Source organism: Ammodytes marinus, assembly GCF_949987685.1.
Source record: "Ammodytes marinus genome assembly, chromosome: 17".
NCBI classification, from domain to species: Eukaryota; Metazoa; Chordata; class Actinopteri; order Uranoscopiformes; family Ammodytidae; genus Ammodytes; species Ammodytes marinus.
The window spans coordinates 8,138,385-8,155,623 of NC_137221.1; the positions used below are offsets into that span (position 1 = coordinate 8,138,385).

Genomic DNA, 17,239 nt, shown 5'->3' on the forward strand with positions numbered 1-17,239 from the left:
AAAGAAGAGATAATAATCGAGTGTAAACGCTGGCATGTATATACTGTATCATAAAACCAATTGACATGCCAGGAACAAGAGTAACTCTTAAGAAGTGGGAAACAAAAACAAAGACTAAAAACAAAAAGGGGGAGGTGGCAACTGTGAGGGGGCCACACCTCCACTCCTCACACCTCATAAATGGAGTGACAGCACAGGCATAAACACACACAAGAGTGAAACCCTCAGGACAAAGAGCAGAGCTGCACCGTGCAGAGCAAAGGAGCAAACAATATTACTGATAACTAAAGAGGATAAAGGATATTTAACTGTACATGGCAGAGGTGATTATTATTTTTTCTTTAGAATCTTTAATCATTTTAAAATGTTTGGGGGATTTAATGTGCAGTTTATTTAGCTTTTCAGTGTGTCAGATATTGTTTGAAATCTTACACATTTGAGCGTCACACGCTGCCAAGTTGGTCAAATAATATAGACTTATATTTGAATAATATTCATACATTTACCAAATTATTCTATCACATATAAAACGATGTAATATTAAACCTATACTCATGATGTTACACACAGAAATCTCAATCTCTCAATCCCATCTCTTTCTCCCACCTCCCCCCTGCCACAGATTTACAGCAATGGGCATCTTCAAAACTTCATTGATGGCTACGACGTCAACCGGAGCAACTGGATGCGCTACGTCAACCCGGCGCGCTCTGCGTCGGAACAGAACCTGGTCGCGTGTCAGAACGGCCGCGACGTTTACTTCTACACCGTCCGCCCGGTGGAGCCCAACCAGGAGCTGCTGGTGTGGTACAGCCAGGAGTTTGCCCAAAGACTCTGCAGCCAACAAGTCGACATCAAACAAAGTGAGTGAAGCAGACTAGCTACCATATTGTATTATGCGCTTTGAGTGTGAGAAAAGCGATATATAAATTAAATGTATTATTATTATTATTATTATTATTATTATTATTATTATTATTATTATTATTATTATTATTATTATTATTATTATTATTATTATTATTATTATTATTATTATTGTTATTATTATATTGTGGCTAAGGATAGAAGGCAACCTATGCAACCTTGAGTAGTATTCAATGTGATGGAAGTTGTTGGAGATAGTGTCAGTCAATAGACTTAAAGTTCACATACTACCCAAACAACCGTCTTAGTTTGGTGAACTTGAACTTGATGTCCTCTTGCACTGATCTTCCTGACTGGTTAGGTGACAGAGGCTAAAGGACAGCTGATAATCAGCGGCTTAGATGGTGACTTAAGACAACAGACAACAATTGAGAAATTAGATTCCGATCTGTGGCAGCTATGACTAAACAAGTCCGCGTGATGAGAGGATAGCTATTATCAGCCAAATTCTTTGACTTCAAAGTGATTCCCTTCCTGTGACGAAGACCCGATGTTATCTTTCCCCCGACATTTATAGAGTTTGTTTGATGCTATTTTTCTATCTGTCTGCCATGCCACAAAGAGAAGAATATTTATGTAAGATCAGAGTGAATGCTAACAGGCACGTAGACCAAACAAATCCGAGCATTTACTGGTATGTGGTTAATGACGTAGGATTTTAGGAAGAGTGGAGGAAACCTAAGAGGTGTAATGACTGCTTGGTCAAAGTACCTGGCTGACTCACCTGTTGTCAGCTAGTAGTAGATTGGCAAGTCATGCCTTCATCATCCTTTATGGTTCTCTGTTGCCACTAAGTCTGGTGACTAATGCCAACTGGGTACACCAGATGCACTGACATTATCTTGATGACTAACGCTGAGGCACTGCATTGTTTTATCAACTTAAAGGATCCTAAAGGAATTCACCTTCCTTTTTGTCAAAGTCCAGGTCCGCTCATTGTTTGTTTTGAGGGTTTGATCTTTTGATGTTTTGTGAAGGCAGTCTAACTCAACAGCTCGCCTACTGGTTAATGAAGCGTATGGGGGGGATACATGTTGGGTTATCAAATACATTGCTATGCACAACAAAGACATAACATAAAACTATGATAATGTGCACAATTTCTGGCAACCATTTTTTTCATAATAAAGCTGAATGAGAAAGGCTCCATTGAGGTTTATATTGAGATTTGTGGAACACTATGTTATGATTTGTGAGGGGGATTTAAAGTATACATCAATTGCAGTAAATAAGCTTAACCATGCAAAAACACTGGCACAGCCCTTCAAAGTACCTTAAATTAAATTCATATATAATGTACATGTCAGTAAAATGACATGAAACGATAGTTGACATACAATAATGGTGAACAAGGCGGGCCCAGAAAAAGGGTTTCTCAAAAAGAGAAAGGAAAGGAAAAAAAAGGAAGAGATGTTTCACTTTTTTTTTTTTTGTGGCCGGTACGGTAAGACAGCTATACCAAGAAAAGGTTTCACAAACGAAACTTAGAATCTCGCCGCACAACTGCTTATACATGACATGGCATGATACATGGCCGCCCACGCTCTTTACCACTAACTCTTCTTCCCACACCAAAATCACTACTGCGATTGACAAACAGACCCGTTTATCGTATGATTGATGTGTCAAGTCATAACTGAAACTACTATCATTTACCATAACTGGGTGTGCCTTCTGTGGGCAGATGTGTTGTGTCAGTGTGTGAGGGAGGGAGGCCTTTGAACCTATTAAATGAATCCGCTATATTGAGCTTCTCCAAGAAAACCAAGTAATTAACCAGTGTTTCTTTTAATTTTGTTTTTCTCACAGAATACACAAGTTCCGATGAGGACCGTGAGCTTGAGTACACCAAACAGCACTTACCTCAGCGGACGTGGCTCAAGGACAGAACGAAGGAAGAAGTGAAAGAAGAGAGGGAAGAGGAAGGAGAGGAGAAGATCGACGTGGAGATGCTGGAGAGAGACACTCCGCCCGACACGCCCGACGACCAGATCATGGACTTCAGCAGCAAAAAGGAAGAGAAGATCCAGAGAGCTCCAGAGGAACAGGGGAACGTCCCCTCCCCTCAGCCCGAAAGAAGAGAGCCTAGCCTGGGCTTGAACCACCCGATCTTACCCGACCAGCATCGGCCGCTCCCATCCCCGCACCGAAATCTCCCTCTCCACCTCCACGGCCTCTATGGACACAAGGAGGGCCTCGTATCATCCTACCCCCTTTACCACCCCCAGTCCAGACCGCTGCAGCCATCAACATACCAGCTCCTCCCTCCATACGGTCCCCACTATCCTCGCCTCCTCCTACCCTCCTACTCCCCTCCCTTTCCTGGGATGCTGCCGTCGAGAGGACCCCTCCGATACAACGGCTACCTGGGCACAGACGGGCTGCCCTATCCTCCCATGGGCCACCAGCCTAATCTACTTCCAGGGTCCCTCCAGTACCCTCCGTCTTCACAGGGGGGTCTGAAGGAACTAACGCCAAATGTGTCGCCGCCTCGGTGCGCCCCCGTCACCCCAGAGCTTTCCCCCATCCCCAAGCCCAGCAGTCAGTACCAGTCTCCCGAGCATTCTCCCTCCGGTTGCGAGGAAGCCATGAACCTAAGCCTGGCTACCACCAAAGGCGCCTCATCGCCACGCAACGGGCCCGGCCACAAATCTTTACCCTACCCACTGAAGAAGCAGAACGGAAAGATCAAGTATGAATGTAACACCTGCTCCAAGACTTTTGGACAGCTGTCGAACCTCAAGGTAACGGCTTCAATTCCTCTCCCCCTTGTCATCATAACTCAATTGAACGTATTTCACATTTTTAGACCGCATTGCCATTGGACACCAGTGCTCATTGCTTATCGCTGTGATCTGTGTAATTGTAGGTCCATCTCCGAGTGCACAGTGGCGAGAGGCCGTTCCAGTGTAACCTGTGTAAAAAGAGCTTCACCCAGCTGGCCCACCTCCAGAAACATCACCTGGTCCACACGGGCGAGAAGCCACATGAATGTCAGGTATGTTGAAAATCAGCGTGTGTTTTTTTCCCGCTTTAATAACATGCTTTGCACAAGCCTTTTACTTATCCACAATGAAGGTGACGTACAATCGACAGTGGGAGAGACATATACACAATACATGGGGTTACACAGACATACCTTTCTGGTAACGCAGTGTCTGTTTGATTTTCATTGAGCCACTACCCACCTTGTCATGTAATAGTTTCTTTATGGTTTTTGTTTGTTAAATGTGACTCTGTGGGTGTGAGTGTTAGGAGTGACTATAGAACTGGTCTTAACAAAGAAAGAAAAAGTGATGTTGTTTTGTGATAGTACCCAATAGAACAGGAATGACATGGTCAACCCTGATACTAAGCTATTAATAACGTCAACATGACTTCATACTCCTACTGCCTTGCCAGTTTTTCCAGAATAATCCTGAACACAATCCATACAGGTTTCTTAAGTGTGTTAGTAATCAATCATAATAGTGGTTGCTCGGGGGAGTGCTTAACCTTTTCATTTCATTCTTTCTTTCTAGGTGTGTCACAAACGCTTCAGTAGCACCAGCAACCTGAAAACACACCTGCGCCTCCACTCCGGGGAAAAACCCTACCAGTGCAAACTGTGCAGCACCAAGTTCACCCAATACATCCACCTCAAACTGCACCGCCGCCTGCACAGCAGCCGCGACAGGCCCTACCGCTGCCAGCTCTGCGCCCAGACCTTCTTCCACAGATTCTCCCTCCGCATCCACCAACGCAGCTGCTGCTTAGCTAACTCCAACGCTCCCATCAACGTGCACATGAAAGAGATGGTAGAGAGGTTTGACGCTAGCCAAGAGGCGGACACGCTAACGGAGACGGCGTCGGCACTGCAAGTGGAGGAAGCCGTCGAGCGCTGGTTGGCTCGTACCTTCGAAGGCGAGGGCAAAGAAGACCAGAAGGAGGCCACCATACTGCTGAAAGCTCTGACGGTGGCCATTAACGCACCAGCAATGTCCATGGCCCAATCAGCTTTACCTCCATCGCACCACAGCCCTCCACTGGCTAACTATCAGGAGAGGGCCAGCGTTGTTTATCTCCACAAACGGCCAACAGTGAAGACAGAGGGACAGTGAAATGGGGAATTGAAAGAGAAAAAAACATAATAAATGAAAAAAGGACATACAGCCTACCATCAACCAAAAAAAAAAACAGACTCCGCCAAATAAAACTCCCCTTAATGTCCATGAAGGACATAAAAGGGAAATATGTACTTCCATATTCCAATGAGCGCAGCACCAAAACAAGAGCATTCCAAAGACTGAGCGTGTATTCAGTACTTCCTCCCTAACATCAGTTAAAACAGGGAGGACGTTGTTAAGCTGTGAAATATTTAAAAACTCTTTTCACTCAGGTAGAGAAGTGTTTGCTTTTTTTGTGCTTTAACTTATTACTTTTCTTATTTTTATTTGAGTGTTTTTTTATTTATTAAATTGTACTGTAGGTAGTTTTTTTTCTTTTCTGTTCGTGTTTTTTTCCCCATGTTGTAGAAATTTTCCAGGAGATGTGATCTCTGTGGAAAATCACCAATGGACTCATGAACAATAACACGACAAAAACCTGTGGATGAGTCACTTGTTTTATTGTGGATTGTTTTGTGTGTGTGTGTTTGTGTGTGTGTGTGTGTGTGTGTGTGTGTGTGTGTGTGTGTGTGTGTGTGTGTGTGTGTGTGTGTGTGTGTGTGACAGTGTGTTTGGTCTTCCGGTTGCATGTGCACAACAAATGGAAGTTTTTATATGAACGACAGGGCACAGTGATGGCGCAAACCAACTCCCTGTTCCTATTTTATTTATTTATGATTTAAAAAAGGGAAAAATCAGGTATTTTGAAACTGTGTGTTGATAAGCAATTGCCAAAATGAATGTTGAGCACTGACTTTGGATCATTTTTCATCTCTTTATACCATTAGAAGTCGGAAAAGAGGTTCAGATAACGCTAATGCCACCAAAAGAAACAAAAAGTACACATTCAATGTGATAACAATGACAATGAATGAAATATGTACACAAGATCCTCTGGTAAATAGCTTTTTGCTGCATTCAAATATTTTACATATTTCTTACAGAGAAAGCTTTATTGTAAATGTTGAACTCAAGCGTCATCCAAATCTAATTCACACATCGGTACCTCATATTCAGCATTGGATAACAAAAGCCAGCGACTTCTAGCATTGTTAATAGTTTTGTCACTTAGCACTGGAGTAAAAAAAAAAAAACAGCTAGAGCTGTGTGTCTTTTGGCATTACCCATAACCAGAAGTTGGGAATTGTTCTTAATTTTACTTCTGAGCCAGTAATGTTCTTCCTTTTAGTAGTTTATTTTTTATTTTTTCATTTGTTCAATATGTTTGTCTACAGTAGTTTATTTTTGGAAACAAGTTATGAAATGTTAAGAATTTATATGTGAGAGACTATTTTGATGATACTTTTATATTTACACGATGTAGCATATTAAAGATATTGTTTCTATATCTCTTGAATTCTCTGTGTGTTTTTCATGCTGGTGTAAGATTTAAATAATCAAAACAATACAGCTACTGGGAGGACAGAAACATAAAAATTCTGAATTTCCTTAATAAATCAAGCATTGCATTATTTCTGGCAGTGCACAATGCATTTCTAATAGCAATCTGATAAGCATTAGCTCACCCTGTATACTCACCTATGACCTTTCTGAAGGCCATAATAAGGAAGTCGTTTTTATTGAAGCTTTCACCTAGAATACTGCTGCTATACCAGTTCATTTCCTCCAACAAGTCCTCCAAATTAAACAGCAATATAAGTTGTGAACAAGACATCAAGGCGTTTTCTTACCTAATGCCCTAATCAGTAGGAGGACATTTATATGAAATTACAAATTGTCTATGATTTGACAACGTGATGGTTCAGGTTTGATAAGGTTTATGCATAAAAACAACCTGGTTAGGTAAAAGCAAGCATTTTGTGAACAGTGAAAACAAAGTACTATTGTCATTGACCTCAGTTTAGGCTTTGATATAGGTGATAAACATTATTTAGAATCCAGTTGTATTGTCAAGTACGTTTTTTCCACAAACAAGGAATTTGTCCTGTATGTTCGTGCACCCAATACACATAGATTTTAAGAGTAAAAAGCAAGCACTCCAAAATAAAAATACAAATAAAAGATAGAAGGATTTTCAAAGAATAATATATTTAATATATTTGTAAACACTAAAGTGATTCAGTGTTTGGGAGAGACAGAGAGCGGGGGAGAGAGAGAAACAAAGAAAAAAGACAAGAATAAAGGGAAAAAAAGTAGTAAACAAAGTTAAGAAGTCATTTAGGCTGTGGAAATCCATTGAAATAAGCTTGTGTTCAGAGCCAATTTACAACTTGTTAAATGTATACTTTATATTTCTTTACTGGAATACCTATAGACAGACAGAGAAACACACCAACACCAATCTCAAGTGTGAAGAGGAGAGGCTTGAATCAGTTACAAATTCACTCCAATTACAGACCCTTGCAATATTTCTCCCCTTGGCAGAATGATTGTGACATTCTAATCAAAGAGATTAATTGATGTATTTTAACTTTAAAGGTCTTTCACTCTTGTTCTCTCCTTAGGGCTCAACCTACTCACTGACAGTCTTAAGTTGCATCACATCCGTAACACACCATACCCTTTTTGGAGATAAATCAGATCCATACATGCTGGGATTGCCTCACCGGAAGACGATGTCATCCTTTACTGTAATATCTTTGTACCTAGGGGGCAAAACCCCTTTTTTTTTAAAACAGACATGGAGCGTTGTAAAAGGTTGTTCACCAGAAATTATATCTAGGACCTTCCAGGATCCAAACCTGGGTGGACAACCTGGTCAACTAGCTGCTGGAAAGCTACAGCGGGCCGATAGAGCAAATCAGAACCACTGTTTAAGCGAATGGGGGTGGGCTAATAGGGAATTTTTTAAACTTATAGATATCATTATGACACTTTGCAAGTTGATTACTGACATTAAAACAACAACTTTTTGTATTACAGTATTTTCCAAAAAGTTTGAATAAATATGAAAAATCATCAATATCTTACTAATGATGCAACATTTGCATATCTGCAAAGCCCCAAAATCTAGATGTTGGACAAAAACAAAGTCAATTTGTTTTTAAATTTTGAAAACAAAACAAGTGTCCAACTGCCTGAAGCTTTTACTAATCACAGTTCAAATTTGATCAATAACCCATAGAAAATGAATTCTTGACACAGTTTTTTCCAAGGGAATGTCTAGCCGTTTCCTAAAATACCAGCTGGAGACTCCAAAAGGACACTTTTGGTCCATGGTACATGAAATGTAACTGTAAAAAAAATATTTTCTATGGGTTATTATTGATCAAATTTGAACTGTGATTAGAAAAGGCTTCAGGCAGTTGGACACTTGTTTTGTTTTCAAAATTTAAAAACAAATTGACTTTGTTTTCTTCCAACATCTAGATTTTGGGGCTTTGCAGATATGCAAATGTACGCATCATTAGTAAGATATTGATGATTTTTCATATTTATTTAAACATTTTGGAAAATACTGTAATAAAAAAGTTGTTGTTTTAATGTCAGTAATCAACTGGCAAAGTGTCATAATGATATCTATAAGTTCAAAAAATTCCCCATTAGCCCATCCCCATTCACCCCCATTCACTTAAACAGTGGTTCTGATTTGCTATGTCGGCCCGCTGTAGCTTTACAGCAGCTTGTTGACAAGGTTGTCCACCCAGGTTGTGATCGTGGAAGGTCCTAGATGTCATTTTTGGTGAACAACCTTTTACAACGCTCCATGTCCATAAAATCACTTTGCCCCCTGGGTATTGATACATTTTGCAGAAGGAGACAATATACAGAGAACAAATGTGTCATCTTTTCAGCTCTTTCTCGCTCATGGATTTGTGATCCAATTGTCCATCAATGGCAAAACCAGTATCACACGTTCTTTTTTGCTGATATGTCAATACGGTATATACTGCACTGAATATATTTTTACTTATACGTCTTTGACACCTGTGAGCCAGGTGTTTCAATTCTCGTTGAACTAGTTTCCTGCACATTTCACACTTTTGCAGGGTATTTCTATTAGGCTATAACACCCAGCTATCTATTTTCTATTTGTGTGGTATTGTTGTTAGCATGAGGTAGCGTTTCGCTGTTGTGCGTCATAAACACTATGTAGGGGAGAACGGGGGAATCTGAGGCATCGGGTAATGTGAACCACCCCCTGTATCTAGGCAACGGAAAACATTTGTGGCCATGTGAGATATATGTTTTCAAGCCCCTCTCATTTCCCCATGGCCCTGAAAGAGAGGACCTCATGGTGCTGTGGTAAGCATGTTTTTTTCACCAAAATAGGTATTTTGCATGTAAAAGTAAATTTTCTTGCTGTCAACTTAATCAACTGTTGTGCCAAAGCAAATGTATTCACGTAGAAACACTTCTATCATAAGTGTTGATGAACTACCAACATATGAAACCATGTGATGCTGATAACTGAAGATTAGCCTGAAATACTAAGAGAGGTAGTTTTTTCTCAAATTGTGGTGGTGGGGGAAAGTGAGCCAAATGCTGTGGGGGAAAGTGAGCCACTGTCTCACTTTCCCCCACCATGAGGCACAAGTTAAGTTTAGTCTTAAACATATTTTAATGTAATATTACATAACATATGTTTTATTTTAATGGCATACACATTGTAGAAAAGCCATCATGCCAAGGAAATACACCAGGAAGACGACCTGGGGCAACCACACTGAAAGAGCACCTTCTCATCTTTCCCTGTAACCTTCAGGGCTGGAATGTAGAGTAGGCCTAGTTGTAGAGTATGACAGGCTGATGTTTCATTTCATTTATTGTTTATTTAGCAGGGACAGTGCACAATATACAATTGAGCCAGATTATAGCCACATGGCTAATTTTCGTCTGTAGTCCCTGGACAGGAATTGGTGTTAAGCTAAAAACAAAAAGGATTAAAATGAATAATAATACAAGAATTTGATAATACAATTAAAAGGTGGATGTTATAATCCAGTTGGGTCTTCTCCTGTGTTCTGAGTCCCAGGCTGTTCTGATTTTCCTATGCTTTGACCCCCAGACACTAGCTGGCTCTAAGGGTCCTGTGTTCTGAACCCCAGACTGTGTTCTAATCTAACTGGTTCTATCTTTCATTTGAATCTTATTAAAACCTTTTGAATTATAATATGTTGTATTTGATTTTGTTCAGAGTTACTTTCAAGTGTTTAGAAAATTTGCTTTGCTTAATTGACCAAACCCCATCATTCTTTTACTAGTCCGACATTAGTTCTGGAATGTGTGGCTAGCTTTCAGGATTCTTAATGTTACAATATGTGTTGTTATGGTAGTTTCAGAGTGGAAAAAGTAAGTGGATCAGTTTACCCCACAGCTGGGGTAAAGTGAGCCACATGACAACTTTTTTTAAAACAATCATATTTTCACTGCCCTTTGTCTTGAAAAAATTCTGCTAATGCCCATTTCTAGGAAACATCCTGAATTAATGGGAAATGTGTAAATTTGAGTGATAAATCATTTTAGCTCCCTTAGAGGGGAGCAAATGTAAAAAGTGGCTCAGATTACCCCGTTCTCCCCTATGTGTTAATTTAACAAAGAATAATATATTTAATACATTTTTATTTTTAAATATAGCTATATATTTTTAAATGATATGATATAAATATGTGTGAGTTTGGGTCCCAGTTCCTGTAGATGAGGCAGGTTGCTGTACTAGTGGAATGAGGTTTTGCTGTTAACAGCCTGCAGCCTTCTGCCAGAGGGACTCAAACGGATTTGGCTCTAGATTTGTTTTGCTCAAACCTGTCAAACTGTCCCCTCTCCCTCCCAGAAAGTTCCAAGTCTCCTGTGGAGTCCTCCAGGTGTCCATCCTGGGTCCTTTACTATTCTCAGAGTTTGTGCTTCCTTCCCTTGAAGCCTGCTTAGACAACGGTGTCCTTTATTCTGACATTTCAATTTGATATCCCAAGAATTTTATCCCATTCATCAAAAACAAGTTAGAGATACTTTGGTGTTCTCTTCGTAGTTTTTGCATTTGTATGATAGTATCTCAGTGTGTATGGACTGTCCAGGAAAGGGTCCCTGTACAGTTTCTTTTTAAGAAAAGTTATATTTACACCAAAATGAGCACATCCTTTGGGATATAACAATTTTTTTAATGTTTAAATTTAATTTAATGTTTTAAATTGTGATTGTTTCGTTCTACGTTTACAGTTTTCTTTGTTGATCATCTAATGTCAAGATAGCCAGGAATGCAGTGGACAGTTTCAAAAGAACTCCCTTCCAATGAGCATATCAAAGAAGTCATGATGACATAGTTCCCTGGCATGTAAACGAATACAACTTTTCAACAATTTCAACATCCTGCTTACTCCCCCCTCTATTGCTACAGTAATAAAGTAAAGGAAGTCTCACGCTACATCCCCCTTGACTGGTTCATTTCCATGCTCTTACCTAGAAACTACAGGAAATGAAACCATCCAGTCACCAATGAAACTCTGAAAAAGTACTGCTTGCATCACAATTTTTACATGACAAAACCGATAATTGTGACAACAGAGGGAAGAGTGTATGGATAACCAACACAGTGTTTACAGTAAGACAAGTCGCAGGTGTTGAGTATTGTGTTTTGCAATGAAAAAACTAAAAAAAAAAACTGCCCTGAATTCTGAAATGTTATTTGAAATCAAACTGACTATTTTCTCTACAATGCCCTTTTTCTCAGACAAGACATGAATAGATAGAGGGTCTAAAGTTAGATTTAAAACCATAATATTTTACCCTTCTTCTCTTCTCAAAACAACAGAGTGATATATTTACGGGCAAAGCGGACATCCCTAGACGCAGGCAAAACCCCAAAATATGTTTCTCATGTGATCATTGTCGGTCCATGGCAATGACACACACTTTCAAGCAACAAAATGTGTGGCAAAGTTACTGTAATCATGTTTTTTTCTCTTTACAGTAATTGTCTTAGTCTCTCTCAATCTCTCTCTCTCTCTTTCTCCCTCTCTCTCTTTCCCTCTCTGTTTCTCTGTTTCTTAACCACTTTCTTTTTCTTTTTGCTGTGCAATGATACCTGTTTCTATAGTATTTCCTCTTGTGATATGTGCTGTGGGGGAGAACCCTACACAGCACTGACCAGAATGAAAACATCTCAGACCTTTAAGGTGCACAGTCAAACTGCAGGGGTGACAGGAAATCCCTTTCTCTTGGCTGGCTGCCAGCCACACGTTTACCCCATTGAGCAATTTAGCAATAGAAGCTAAAACAATAGCTAGAGTCAGAGAAAATATAAAATGCCTGTTTTGAGACGAAGGAGAAAGGAGAAAACAAACTAACCAATGTTTCTTATACTACTGTAGTTAAGTCCCCCTAAAACTATGTGAGTTCTGTTGTGATGTCACAATATGTCCCAGTATATTTTTCACTTCATTATATTAGCAGGCTAATGTCAGCTTTGTCCATTGGTTCAGTTTGTTACCTAACAGTTATACTTGGCAGGGGGATGTAAATGGTGGTGCTATACATTTGAATTTAGTCATAATTAGGCTAAGTTTCAGCCTATAAACATCTGGTGCAACTGGTGCCCACCCTTTAAATATACTAACTAAGGTTAGCAAAAAAATGAACTAAAACTTGCTCACACTCCACTTGTTGCTATGGTGGCAAAACACACACAAAAGAATGAAAAAAATAACAAAAGAAAACAATTGTGCAATTTTTCATCAAACCTGAATATTGCCACAGTCATTCACGTGAATGAACAATCGTGTTATAGGATACCCACCTCTTCAAGAGTTCATTATCAGTTCACCGGTACAGGGACGTGAACATGTACACGTGCCATGCTCCCTCATAGCTGGCAATACCAAGGAAGTTCTCTTCCAAAGGAGGCGGAGCATACGGTGCACCAATAAAAAAAATTCCAGCTAAGTCAAAATCTCTTTCCAGATTGCATCATGCATCTAACTCACATAAAAGGCACTGACTTCCAGCGGAAATGGATACAAAGTTTCCATTGTATTTCGGGAAAGTGGTCATCAGTACATTTGATAGCAGTAGTAGATTCAGTAATAGTAGCAGTAGTAGGCTTATAGATTCAGATAAGGCAATGATTTCAGTTCGGGAATTATCAATGCTTTTATTTTTATAGTACAATCACATTTCCAGCTGATTTGTTTTACTTTCAATATTACAAAGAACAGCACGCCCTGCAGAAAAAATGCAGTGTCCACAGTGAACTTTGACTCTTGAGTCTCAGGTTGAAACATTGGAGTATGAGTGTGCACCATCAAGGCTGAACCCTGACCCCTGTATTGTTGCCGTTGACGTACAATGGATTCCACAGTGACAAAAGCCCTTGAACTTGGCAAACAATGGAGCGAAATGCAATTCACCACCAATATCGGGAAAAATTTCTCATTGCCATTATCACGTTCACAGGAAATTTACAAGCATTGGCTGCCACACACGACATCCACTTGTAGAGGAAATGTCAACATTACAGTGATTCAGTGTTTGAGAGAGACAGAGAGCGGGGGTAGAGAGAGAGAGACAAAGAAAAAAGACAAGAATAAAAGGAAAAAAAGTAGGAAACAGAGTTAAGAAGTAATTTAGGCTGTGGAAATCCATTGAAATCAGCTCGTGTTCAGAGCCAACTTACACCTTGTTAAATGTATACTTTATATTTCTTTACTGGAATACCTACAGACAGACAGAGAAACAAAACAACAACAATCTTAAGTGTGAAGAGGAGAGGCTTGAATCAGTTACAAATTCACTCCAATGACAGGCCCTTGCAATATTTCTCCCCTAAGCAGAATGAATGTGACATTCTGAGCAAAGAGATAGTCTTTCACTCATGTTCTCTCATTATGGCTCAACCTACTCACTGACAAAATCAAGTCTGAAGTTGCATCACATCCGTAACACACCATACCCTTTTTGGAGATAAATCAGATCCATACATGCTGAGATTGCCTCACCGGAAGACGATGTCATCCTTTACTGTAATGTCTTTGATACATTTTGCAGAAGGAGACAATGTACGGAGAACAAATGTGTCATCTTTTCAACTCTCTCCTGCTCATGTATTTGTGATCCAATTGTCCATCAATGGCAAAACCAGTATCACACGTTCCTTTTTGCTGATATATTAATATATACTGTACTGTATATGTTTAACTTATACGTCTTTGACACCTGCCAGCCAGGTGTTTCAATTCTCGTTGAACTGGTTTCCTGCAAATGTCACCCTTTTGCAGGGTATTTTTATTAGGCTATAACACCCAGCTATCTATTTTCTATTCTCGTGGTATTGTTGTTAGCATGAGGTAGCGTTTTGCTGTTGTGCGTCCTAAACACTATGTATGTGTTGATTTAACACAATGCCAAAACAAAAGGGGAGAAAGTTACAAAACATCTAAAAAGAGGTAGAGAGGGAAGTCAAAAAAAGTAATTGTTTAAATGCTCAAATCAGCAAGAGTATGTACGTAATACAAATAAAGTGGTGGTATGTTTTTTTATCAAATTTGATTCATGATGTCCACTTGATACTGTATCAAGTCCTAAAGGAAATATATCAATAAAGAAAAAATGTAATACGGAAGCAGTACTTGCACTTAGAGCCAAGCTGTGTTGGACGATCACCAATTTCTTCTTCAACCTGCATGTTTCATATCAACAACTGTAAACACAGAGCATTGTCTGACTTTTCTATTTAATTTCAACAGAAAGATTTGAAGGATGATAATGTTAAATGGAAAGGGTGTGTGTGCGTGTATGTGTGTGTGTGTGTGTGTGTGTGTGCGTGTGTGTGTGTGTGTGTGTTTGATTTATGATGGTGGAGTTTGCATTGACAGCGCCAAAAGACAGAGAAGAACAAACTATGACCTCACGCCAATGTTCCCTTTCACTGTTAGCCTCTTGGTTGTGGAGGACAAGACAACACAGATTCCAGTCTTTATTTTAAATTTTTTCTAAATGCTTACCATTGATTGTACATAATCGTGCATCACTGTCATTCTTCACGACGTCATTTATTCCAGTTTGATCTCAGTGTTTGACTTTCGGTTGCAATTGTTTCTTAGTCAGCAGTGTGAAGGCCATATACTTGGGTGTGGGGCACTGAAAAGCAAAAGGTTGTCACTCATAAGCTGAAATCAGGTCTAAAGGTTTGTAGGTTATAAAGATAAAAATGAAAAGTGCTTTTGTATCACCATATGTTAGTTCACGAGGAGCTATAAAAACAATATGGATCAGAAATCTGCACTCTGAATAACTAGAGTGAAATGTTTTTGAAAAGCAACCCTGCTGTTCTTAAAATAGGATTTCTATTAAAACATTGTTTATTTAGAAAAATAATGCTTTTTAAGGATTTGATTGACGATAATGCCACCTTGAGAATAAATTACATCTACAAAAGCTTACACCATTAATATACATTATGCATGGCCACTGTTATAGTGAAACTAAACCAGGCTGTTTAAGTCATAGTGATCAGTTGAATACTGGAATCATATAATCAAGTTTATGGCCAAGTATGTTTTCTCATACAAGGAATGTGACTTGGTATATTGCTGCTTTCAATAAACATAGGGGAGATAAGAACAATAAACACAGAAAATATGGAAGTAAAAAGCAAGTACTGCAAAGTCAAGAATAAAGAGGAAATTATGATACTCATGTATACTAGATAACTACTGTATACATCTCATACTTGTTTTTTATTCTTTCATTCACTGCATCAGTGCATATGAAATAATGACAATTCAAATGAAATGTTTATATATTTCTCTTTATTGTGTTAATTGTATACATAAGTGAGGGCAGTGTAAAAAAAAAACAGAGAAAAAAAAATCAAGGACTTTAGAACTTTAGAGGTTCCTCTCCTGTGTCCGTGAAGGCTGTGGCAATGGAATGGAATCTCAGCACAATGAGTGAAACTATGATTTATCTTGAATTACCCTCTCTCTAAAAATAAGATCACGTAAGATGTGTGTGTGTGTGTGTGTGTGTGTGTGTGTGTGTGAGTGTGTGTGTGTGTGTGTGTGTGTGTTTGTGTTTGTGTTTGCGTGCGAGTCTGAGAAGTCTCTTATCTCTCCTTATCTTCTCATTATTGGCAGTGCGTGGGTGGCTACTGTTACAGTAGAGACTTACAGTTTCAGTCGTTGTAAATTATGACATTTTACAGTATTGCAGTTTTTCTGGCGAATATACGCCTTTGGTTCAAAAAAGCATGCAAATGAATTGATCTGGGAACATAAGGTTTTGTGTGTTTTAATGTTAAAGATACAATAAATAGTTCATTGCGGGGGATAGAAAAATAAACAACACTGCTGGAACTGACTTTCACTTGTCAGACAGTAAGCTTGCTGTGCTCCCTATGATTGGATTGTGTGAGCTGGTAGCGCCATCCTGTGGCTGAGTAAGCCACATGCAAACAAACATGAGCAAATGGCCGAGGAGGTGTTCTGTGCCCTTTTTCATCAGATCTGTGATCCAGTTGCAGACTGCTTAGAGACCACATGATGTCACTGTTGATCCACTGAGATTATACCATTATTATTAGGTAGGCCTGCATAAACTATAATTTGAAGTAATTATATGTAATTTTGAGGGTTTATAAATTATGTAGTTGCAAGTGCCTGCTCTCTTATCTCCAATTATCAGACATGCATCATATAATTATACAGGTGTTATCTCTCTCTGTCTATCTGTCTGTCTGTCTCCCTCTATCCCTCCCTCTCTCTATCTTTCTTTTTAAATATATGTACGTATATGTTTGAGTAAAACGTTTTTTTTTGTTTTTTTTATAATGAAACATTTACACCGAGCTTTCCCATTTAAGTCACATGCCAGACAAAAAAAAGTCAATTTGTCCTCACAGGTCATATAAACCAATCATGTTTTTTTATTTTTTTATTTGTTAATTATTAACACGTAAAAAACTAAAAACATTAAAAACAATAACCACATATTTTCTCAGGTGAGCTGACAATCCTGCTTCCAGGTGAGTTGCCCTGGACATGCCTTCACAGGGCAAGGATGAAAGGAAAAGGGGACAGGGCTTGTTAATGGGAGTTCAATTACAGAAGCAATCGTAGAATAAAAACAATTAAATTGTAAAACAAAATGTAGTTTATTGTTTCAGTAGGCTAGATAACTACACACAAATGGCAAAAAAAATGTAACAACTCGACTTCATTATGCAAATATGAGTGTAGTTGAACCAACAGCAAGCTACTGCAAAAGTTACACTA

General features: G+C 39.1%; 1 protein-coding gene across 1 annotated transcript; it reads left to right on the forward strand.

Moving 5' to 3' along the window:
• Positions 1-215: 215 nt before the first annotated feature.
• prdm1b (PR domain containing 1b, with ZNF domain) lies at positions 216-6,420 on the forward strand. Its single transcript, XM_080045043.1, has 5 exons — positions 216-323; positions 623-863; positions 2,737-3,671; positions 3,797-3,925; positions 4,449-6,420. The coding sequence occupies exons 1-5, from the start codon at positions 315-317 to the stop codon at positions 5,025-5,027; spliced, it is 1,893 nt and encodes a 630-aa protein (XP_079901169.1). The 5' UTR covers positions 216-314; the 3' UTR covers positions 5,028-6,420.
• The last annotated feature ends 10,819 nt before the right edge of the window (positions 6,421-17,239 follow it).

Coding starts and splice junctions, on each gene's coding strand:
- prdm1b (XM_080045043.1), top strand. Junction 3,672..3,796: donor GACAGCTGTCGAACCTCAAG/GTAACGGCTTCA, acceptor GTGTAATTGTAG/GTCCATCTCCGAGTGCACAG. Junction 3,926..4,448: donor AGAAGCCACATGAATGTCAG/GTATGTTGAAAA, acceptor CTTTCTTTCTAG/GTGTGTCACAAACGCTTCAG.